Source organism: Leucoraja erinacea, chromosome 27, assembly GCF_028641065.1.
Source record: "Leucoraja erinacea ecotype New England chromosome 27, Leri_hhj_1, whole genome shotgun sequence".
Taxonomy (NCBI): domain Eukaryota; kingdom Metazoa; phylum Chordata; class Chondrichthyes; order Rajiformes; family Rajidae; genus Leucoraja; species Leucoraja erinaceus.
This window is the reverse complement of record NC_073403.1, coordinates 875,758-885,289: the sequence shown is the minus strand read 5'-3', so window position 1 is coordinate 885,289 and position 9,532 is coordinate 875,758. Positions and strand designations below refer to the sequence as shown.

Below are 9,532 nucleotides of genomic sequence, written 5' to 3'. Positions count from 1 at the left end.
ACACACACACACACACACACACACACACACACACACACACCCACACACACACACACACACACTGACCCACACACACACACACACACACACACACACACACACACACACACACACACACACACACACCCACACACACACACACACACACACACACACACACACACACACACACACACACACACACACACACACACACACACACACACACACACACACACACACACACACACACACACACACACACACACACACACACACACACACACACACACACACACACACACACTGACACACACACACACACACACACACACTGACACACACACTCACTGACCCACACACACACACACACACACACACACACACACACACACACACACACACACACACACACACACATTGGCACACATAGACACACTGACACACACACACACACACACTGACACACACACACACACACACACACACACACACTGACCCTCGCCTACCCGCACAGCTTTCTCTGCCCTGTCATCAGTGCGGGTGTCAGGGTTGTGGGGAGAAGGCAGGAGAATGGGGTTGAGAGGGAAAGATAGTTCAGCCATGATTGAATGGTGGAGTAGCTGTGATGGGCCGAATGGCCTAATTCTTGCCTTCCCTTGCCTTGCAGCCGGGTCGGTGCACGGAGTCTCCGGTGAGCGAGTGGCCCAGCAGCACTGAGGATTATGACCCCCTGCTGAGCGAGCCCGTGGACTACAGCGACTTCGTGACCCAATGTGAGAAGGAAGACGTGCGCTCGTTCCGCCAGGTCTTCCTGCCGGCCGTGTACGCGCTGGTGTGTGTACTGGGCACGGTGGGCAACTTGCTGGTCGTGCTCACATACTTGTACTTCAAGCGGCTGCGGACCATGACTGACGTGTACCTGCTCAACCTGGCGCTGGCCGACCTGCTCTTCCTGCTGACGCTGCCATTCTGGGCAGTCAGTGTGGTGCTGGGCTGGGTGTTCGGGCCGGCCATGTGCAAGGTGGTGCACGGTTTCTACCGCCTCAGCTTCATCAGCGGCATGTTGCTACTCATGTGCATCAGCGTGGACCGCTATTTCTCCATCGTACGCGCTGCCTCGGCCCACCGCCACCGCTCCAAGGCGGTGTACTGCAGCAAGCTGGTGGCCATAGCTGTCTGGGTCCTCTCGACTCTCTTCGCCATCCCCGACCTGGTGTACAGCGAGCAGCAGCCGGGAGATGGCTCCATGCGCTGCCGCCTGCGACAGGACAACAGCACCTTCATCTACACCACCGGCCTCCAGCTGTCTCTCGGCTTTGTCCTGCCGCTCCTGGTCATGGGGTTCTGTTACACGGTGGTGATCAGGACCCTGCTGCTCGCACGCAACTTCGAGAAGAACAAGGCCATCAAGGTGGTGATCGCGGTGGTGCTGGTCTTCCTGCTATTCCAGCTGCCGTATAACAGCGTGCTGCTCCTCGACACCATCACGGACGTCAACGCCACGGTCACCGACTGCCGGCTCAGTAAGCGCATGGTCCTGGCCGTGGACATCACCAAGAGCCTGGCCTACACTCGCTGCTGCCTCAACCCCTTCCTCTACGCCTTCATCGGTGTCAAGTTCCGCCGCGACCTGCTCAGGCTGCTCAAGGAGATGGGTTGCCTGGGCAGCCGCTCGCTGCTGAAGCTGGTGGCGGGGAGACCGAGCGGGTTCAACGGCACCCGGAGCTCCATGGTCACCGATACAGACAGCACCACCACCTTCTCCCCTTGAGGCGCCGAGCCTGCAATCACATTCCCCGGGACGCGGCGGCGGCACCTACCGGCTAACGTTGACCCCCCCCCCCCCCCCCCCCCCCCCCCCCCCCCCCTCCTTGTGCCGGTCCGCTGTCGCTCACACACCCTCATAGAAACATAGAAATTAGGTGCAGGAGTAGGCCATTCTGCCCTTCGAGCCTGCACCATTCGCCATTCAATATGATCATGGCTGATCATCCAACTCAGTATCCCGTACCTGCCTTCTCTCCATACCCCCTGATCCCCTTAGCCACAAGGGCCACATCTAACTCCCTCTTAAATATAGCCAATGAACTGTGGCCTCGACTACCCTCTGTGGCAGAGAGTTCCAGAGATTCACCACTCTCTGTGTGAAAAAAGTTCTCCTCATCGCGGTTTTAAAGGATTTCGCCCTTATCCTTAAGCTGTGACCCCTTGTCCTGGACTTCCCCAACATCGGGAACAATCTTCCTGCATCTAGCCTGTCCAACCCCTTAAGAATTTTGTAAGTTTCTATAAGATCCCCTCTCAATCTCCTAAATTCTAGAGAGTATAAACCAAGTCTACCCTGTTACCCCCTCCCCTCCCCACCCACACCCAACCCCCCCTCCCTTCAACCCCCTCCTCGCCCTCACCTCTCCCCACATTTCACAATCACACCACCCCCCCCCCCCCCTCAATCCCACCACCCCCGAACCTCCCCCATCTTCCCCACTTCACCAGACCCAGCATCTCCCACCTCCTCCCCACCCCACCACCCCTGCCCCTTCCCGTCACCCCAACCTCCCAGTCGCCCCTCACCCTCTCCCACCCCCCCCCCCCCCCCCCCCTCTCCTCCCCCTCTCCCCCGCACTCCCCAGTGCGTGGAGCCGACTTATTGCAAGGAGCGGGGGAGGCAAAATGAATGTGAAATAATGTTTCTGTGAATGAGAATCGTCGCCCCCGAGGAGGGTGTGAACATGGTCGCCACTTTCATGACACTGTTGAGTTTGGCATCAGAAACGCGCCCATTGTGTGTGAAGATCGGTCTGGCCCCGGAACCTGACAATGTTACATCTGCCAGACAATGTTACACCTGCACTGACCCCCAAAATCAGCAAGAATGTGGAAATACAGATGTGCTACTTTTGTGCACACATCCAGATGTTCGCTGCTCCGGACAGAGATGCTGCCATTCGGCCCGTTCACCAGAGAATGTATGATAGTATCCGTTGTAAGGGCGGCCCATCGCGCCGGTCATCCGACTCGGGGATGGCACCACTTTTCCCTTCATTGCTGCTCTGGGTCAGGATGTGGTTCAGAGACTATTGGGGATATTTTTACACGAGTCGCTCAACATTTCTGTATAAAATGCTTATTTTAAACATTAAAAGAGTGTGCTTTTTCTTCTGGCTTAAAGCTGTCACCTTCCTTCGTTACGTTTTTAATCATTTTCGGAATGAGCGTCGTTAAATAATATCGGGGTGGGAGAGGGATGGAGTCACACAAAGAGCTGGAATCGGGGGGGGGGGAGGGGGGAGTGAGGGGGGGAGTGCGCGTGTGGGGGGGGAGTGAAGGGGGGTGGAGGGGGTGAGGGTGGGGGGGGGGGGTGAGAGTGTGGGGGGGGGAGAGTGCATGGGGGGGGGTGAGGGGGGGGGAGTGAGAGTGTGGGGAGGGGGAGAGTGACAGTGGGGGAGAGTGAGGGGGGAAGTGAGGGTGTGGGGAGGGGGAGTGAGAGTGTGGGGGGGGGGGTGAGGGGGGAGTGAGGGGGGGGGAGTGAGGAGGGGGGTGAGAGTGTGGGGGGGGAGTGAGGGGGGGAGTGAGAGTGTGGGGGGGGGGAGTGAGTATGGGAGGGGGGGAGAGTGAAGGGAGGGGAGAGTGAATGTGGGGTGAGAGTGAGGGAGGGGAGTGCGTGTGGGGGAGAGTGAGGGGGGGGGGAGGGGGAGTGACAGTGGGGGGTGAGAGTGAGAGCATTGCTTCCCGAAGGACAGGAGGGGTGGTCGGGTGCGGCTTGGTGCTGGAGTCTATGCGCCTCTATCGCAGGGAGGGGCGGCGCGGAACCACAGTGAGGTGGCTGTATCTCAGGGAAAAGTCAAACCTCAGACCCAGTTCCTGTTACAACTTTCAGTTACTGCAGGCTCCCAGGCCACGCGGTGTGACAGCACGCCTCTGATCAAAGATCTTATAGCTATAGGATCTTTGCCTCTGATAACATCAGGCATATAGCAGCACGCTGATCCGCCCACGCTGCCGGTGCGATCTGCTTCCTGGAAGCTGTGTCACCGGCGGGTTTGGGTAGACTTGACTCACCGCAAGTGAAAGCTTCAATTGTTCGACACCAAACCGCGAACCCTAAAGGTCACGGCGCATCTTTACTGAGCGCCGGGAAATTAGTGGAGGCTTTGGAGAATGTGTCGGAAGGAACTGCAGATGCTGCTTTAAACCGAAGGCTAAAGACACAAAATGCTGGAGTAACTCAGCGGGACAGGCAGCATCTCTGGAGAGAAGGAATGGGTGACGTTTCGGGTCGAGACCCTTCTTCAGACTGGAGAAGTGGGGATGAGATGCGGGGAACAGCAGCTCAGCAGGTCGGCAGGAGGTCGCGAGATGTCTTATAGTCATCTATGGAGGTTTCATGACGGAAACAGGCCCAACTCACACATGTCGAGCAAGATGCCCCATCTAGGCTCAGTGGCTCAATAGTCCCTTTATTACCACGTGTTCCAAGGTGCAGGGAAACTTTTTCTGCACACAGATCAGGAGACAATTACCGTACAGATCACAGCGTTTAGACAGGTCCATGGATAGGACACGATTTAGAGGGATATGGGCCAAACATGGTGGGGCAGGTGAGGCCAGTGTAGACGGGGCATGTCGAGTGTGACTCTGACTATAACTGCAAGTACGGTCCCATTAGCCCATGTTTGGCCCATATCCCTCTTCATCTTTCCCATCCATGCATTATGTACATCAAACAAAGGATATCATAAGGAACATATAAGATTATTAAGGGTTTGGACACGCTAGAGGTAGGAAACATGTTCCCGATGTTGGGGGAGTCCAGAACCAGGGGCCACAGTTTAAGAATAAGGGGTAAGCCATTTAGAACGAGATGAGGAAACACTTTTTCACACAGAGAGTTGTGAGTCTGTGGAATTCTCTGCCTCAGAGGGCGATGGAGGCCAGTTCTCTGGATGCTTTCAAGAGAGAGCTAGATAGAGCTCTTATGGGATAGTGGAGTTAAGGGATGTGGGGAGAAGGCAGGAACGGAGTACTGATTGTGGATGATCAGCCATGATCACATTGAAATGGTGGTGCTGGCTTGAAGGGCCGAATGGCCTACTGCATCTACTGTCTATTGTCTATTGAATGTGTATTTCGGAAAGGGATAATCTTGCTTGATTATTACATGACATTTATTGAGGATGTAACAGGGAGAGGATGGATGGTGGTGATCTAGTAGATGCAATATACCTGGATTTTCAGAAAAGGCCTTGTTAATAGAACAGTCAGGGAAGGTGGGGACCAGTCTTTGGGCGGGTTGGCTCAAGTTCTGGGCAGTAATGTGGGAGTAAGTAAAGGGCAGTTGTCTGCCAAGGCTTACTGGATCTCCCAGCTGTTAACCATTTTACCCCCTCTTCCCATTCCCACACTGACCATCTGCCCTGGACTCCCTCCAATGCCAGAGTAAGGCCACACGTAAATTGGAGGAGCAGCACCTGGGATTTTGGTTGGGCGCCACCTCACACAATCAGACTGAGGAAGGGCCCCAACCTGAAAACCCACCCATCAATTTTCTCCAGAGATGCTGCCTCAGCCGCTGAGTTACTCCAGCACTCTTGTGTCAACACCTTTGGTATAGACCAGCATCGGCAGTTCATTTTGATTTCCTCACTGTGCAACTCAGCATCAATTTGCAGCCAAGGTCAAATAGAGGCCTTTGTAGAACTAGTGTCATGTTTGGGGTTGTTTAAGAAGGAACTGCAGATGCTGGAACATCGAAGGTACACATAAATGCTGGAGAAACTCAGCGGGTGCAGCAGCATCTATGGAGCGAAGGAAATAGGCAACGTTTCGGGCCAAAACCCGGAAGGGTTTTGGCCCGAAACGTTGCCTATTTCCTATAGTGGAGATTGTTCAACTCTTTGCATGGAGCGAAGGAAATAGGCAACGTTTCGGGCCGAAACCCTCCTTCAGTCCATCTAAGATGTATGGAAAGAGTCTAACTTTTCCCAGAGGATGGGGAATCCCTGGGGCAGTGGAGTCAGAGGCATTGGACATATTCACAGCAGAGATCGATAGTTGTTCTTTGCAGGGAGCAGGCTGGGCAGGACAATCACTTATTGGGTGGACCAAGCCCAAGGGGCCGAATGGCCTGTCCCGACTATTCTATTATTTCCTCCTCTCTGCGGCAATGAGAGCCTCCACTAGTTTGGATGAACGTCATGGCCTCTTCATTAGCTGTGAGCAAAATCCATTACAGAAAAACTCGTGCCAGCTTCTACTGGGGTTTGCAGCAGAAATAAGGAGAAATATTTCTGCTGAGAATTCCAGGGGGACGTGGTACAAGCACCAACTATGCCACTTTAGTTGTTGAAGTCTTTAAACAAACATAGACCAGTGAGTAACGCCTTCCTTCTGTCCAAATCTGAGGAAGGACATTATTGCCATAGAGGGGGTGCAGAGACGGTTCACCAGACTGATTCCTGGGATGTCAGGACTGTCTTATGAAGAAAGACTGGATAGACTTGGTTTATACTCTCTAGAATTTAGGAGATTGAGGGGGGATCTTATAGAAACTTACAAAATTCTTAAGGGGTTGGACAGGCTAGATGCAGGAAGATTGTTCCCGATGTTGGGGAAGTTCAGGACAAGGGGTCACAGCTTAAGGATAAGGGGGAAATCCTTTAAAACCGAGATGAGGAGAACTTTTTTCACACAGAGAGTGGTGAATCTCTGGAACTCTCTGCCACAGAGGGTAGTTGAGGCCAGTTCATTGGCTATATTTAAGAGGGAGTTAGATGTGGCCCTTGTGGCCAAGGGGATCAGAGGATATGGAGAGAAGGCAGGTACGGGATACTGAGTTGGATGATCAGCCATGATCATATTGAATGGCGGTGCAGGCTCGAAGGGCCGAATGGCCTCTACTCCTGCACCTAATTTCTATGTTTCTATGTTTCCTTCTCAAGCACAGTCTCGAAGCTCAACTGGAAACTTGGTGTGTATTGTTGCCCGAGCCTCCCTATCGCTGCCCCATTGCTGCAGTTTAGAAGGTTGAGGGGAGACCTCATTGAGACTTGTAGAATTATGAAAGGCCTGGACAGAGTGGATGTGGAAAGGATGTTTCCACTGGTGGGAGAGTCTAGGACCAGAGGTCATAGTCTGGACACTCTTTTAGAAAGGAGGTGAGGAGAAACTTCCTTAGTCAGAGGGTAGTTAATTTGTGGAACTAATTTATACAGAGCGCTGTGGAGGCCAAGTCAGTGGATATTTGAAAAGGCAGAGATAGACAAATTCTTGAATAGAACGGGTGTCAAGGGTAATGGGGTGTGGCAGGAAAATGGGATTAAGAGGCAGAGATCAGCCATGATCAAATAGCATAGTAGACTCGATGGGCCGAATGGCCTGATTCTACTACTATAACGTGAACTTGCCCCTCCCACCCTCCTCCCTCAATACTCTAAGCTCAAGAAGCCAAGATCAAAGCTCTCAACAAGATGCTCATTCTCAGCTTTGACTACCAGCGACCTCTGGTGACCCTCTTCCTCCCTGGATTCTGACACACGACTGCAGATTTCTCCATGTTATAGCCACTTCAATGTTTTAACAGCCGTCACCAGGAGTACTCTTGGCCGTATAAGCCTCTATATCTCACGGGAGGGGAATCAGGAACTAGAGGACGTAGGTTTAAGATGAAAAGAGAAAGAGTTAGTAGGAAACAGAGGGCGATTAGTTCACACAGAGGGGCAGGAGGGTATATTGAACAAGCTGTCAGAGGGGTAATTGAGGCAGGTACAATAAACATTTAAAATACTCCTGGACAACTACAGGGATGAGAAAGATTTAGGCCACATTTGGGACTAGATTAGATGGGGCATCTGGGTCGCTATGGGTTGAAGGCCCTGTTTCTGTGCTATGTGACTCCAAACTCTACCTATGTATCTCAGGCTCCATGACTCAAGAATAGTGGGGATGAAGTCAAATAGAATTTCCCCTGGTGTTAGTGCTCACCCATTTGTAATGTATTTAACTTGAGTTAATTCTATACATTCACTGCACTATACATTCTATCCGTAATACAGTATTCAGGAAGATTGTTCCTGATGTTAGGGAAGTCCAGGATAGAAGCGGTCACAGAAATAAGGTGCAGGGGAAGGCCATTCGGCCCTTCGAGATGTACCACCATTCAATATTTTCATGGCAGAGAGTGGTGAACTCAGTCTCCCGTACCTGCCTTCTCTCCATACCCCCTGATCCCCTTAGCCAGATGGGCCACATCTAACTCCCTCTTAAATATAGCCAATGAACTGGCCTCAACTACCCTCTGTGGCAGAGAGTATCCAGAGATTCGCCACTCTCTGAGTGAAAAAAGTTCTTCTCATCTCGGTTTTAGTGGATTTCCCCCTTATCCTTAAGCTGTGACCCCTTGTCCTGGACTTCCCCAACATCGGGAACAATCTTCCTGCATCTAGTCTGTCCAACCCCTTAAGAATTTTGTAAGTTTCTATAAGATCCCCTCTCAATCTCCTAAATTCTAGAGAGTATAAACCAAGTCTATCCAGTCTTTCTTCATAAGACAGTCCTGACATCCCAGGAATCAGTCTGGTGAACCGTCTCTGCACTCCCTCTAGGGCAATAATGTCCTTCCTCTATACAACAGTCCATCACTGTATTACAGGATGCATTGTAGCATATCACGTCGCACTTGATGTATACCACTATGCATTCATTGGGGAACAAAGGAGGTGGCATGTGCCAATAGGGTGTAGTGGGGGTGCGGGGGAAAACTGGGGGCAACAGGGGGGGGGGAGGGAAGGAATAGGCAAACGTTTTCGGGCTGAAACCCCTGGGTTTGGGGCATTGTAACTATCAGCGCCCTTTATGTGACGACTATTGCATACATTGGGTTTCACTGTGAGGTCACATGTGCCAATAGAGTGTAGACAAAAGTGCTGGAGAAACTCAGCGGGTGCAACAGCATCTATGAAGCGAAGGAAATAGGCAACGTTTCGGGCCGAAACCCTTCTTCATTCATTTAAGATGAGAAGAGAAAGAGATACGTTGGACATAGGGCCTGTTTCCTTCCATGCTGTCTGTGACGAGGGGAAGATTGGGAGGGAACTGGGCTGAAACGTTCTTTATCTGAGAAGGATGTGGTGTATTGTTGAGTCTGGTGTAACTGGTGACGGGGGAAACAGCACCGGAGGAAACCCTGCACTTACTGCAGGTTGCAAAGATATCAGCCTTTAGCAGAGAGAGGGTCAGGTGAGGTGCAAGCAGCAGGAGCTCTTGTTTAATAAACCCCAGACCATGTAATTGAGTCAAGGAGCAGCACAGAAACTGGCCCTTCGACCCATCTTATCCATGCTGACCAAGATAGCATTCTGGGCTCAAACTATTTGCCCAGATGAGCCCTCTAACATTAGCCCTCGGGAGAACCAACAAACAGCTAGGGTGTGGTCTTGACCTCCCATCGACTTCTTTGGAGACCTTTGAACTGTCTTTAATCGGACGTTATTGGACTAAAATGCAGATGCTGGAATCTAGAGTAAAGGGTTGGGCGCCTTGTGTAGACAAT

At 52.1% G+C, this 9,532-nt stretch overlaps 1 protein-coding gene across 1 annotated transcript in view; it reads left to right on the top strand.

Annotated features, from left to right (window-relative positions):
- ccr7 (chemokine (C-C motif) receptor 7) overlaps nt 1–1,829 on the top strand; it is a 12,313-nt gene extending 10,484 nt beyond the window's left edge. Inside the window, exon 3 of the mRNA XM_055656772.1 lies at nt 650–1,829. Coding sequence (XP_055512747.1) covers nt 650–1,753 — 1,104 coding nt within the window. The 3' untranslated portion in view covers nt 1,754–1,829. The remainder of the gene's footprint in view (nt 1–649) is intronic.
- Nucleotides 1,830–9,532: the final 7,703 nt, after the last annotated feature.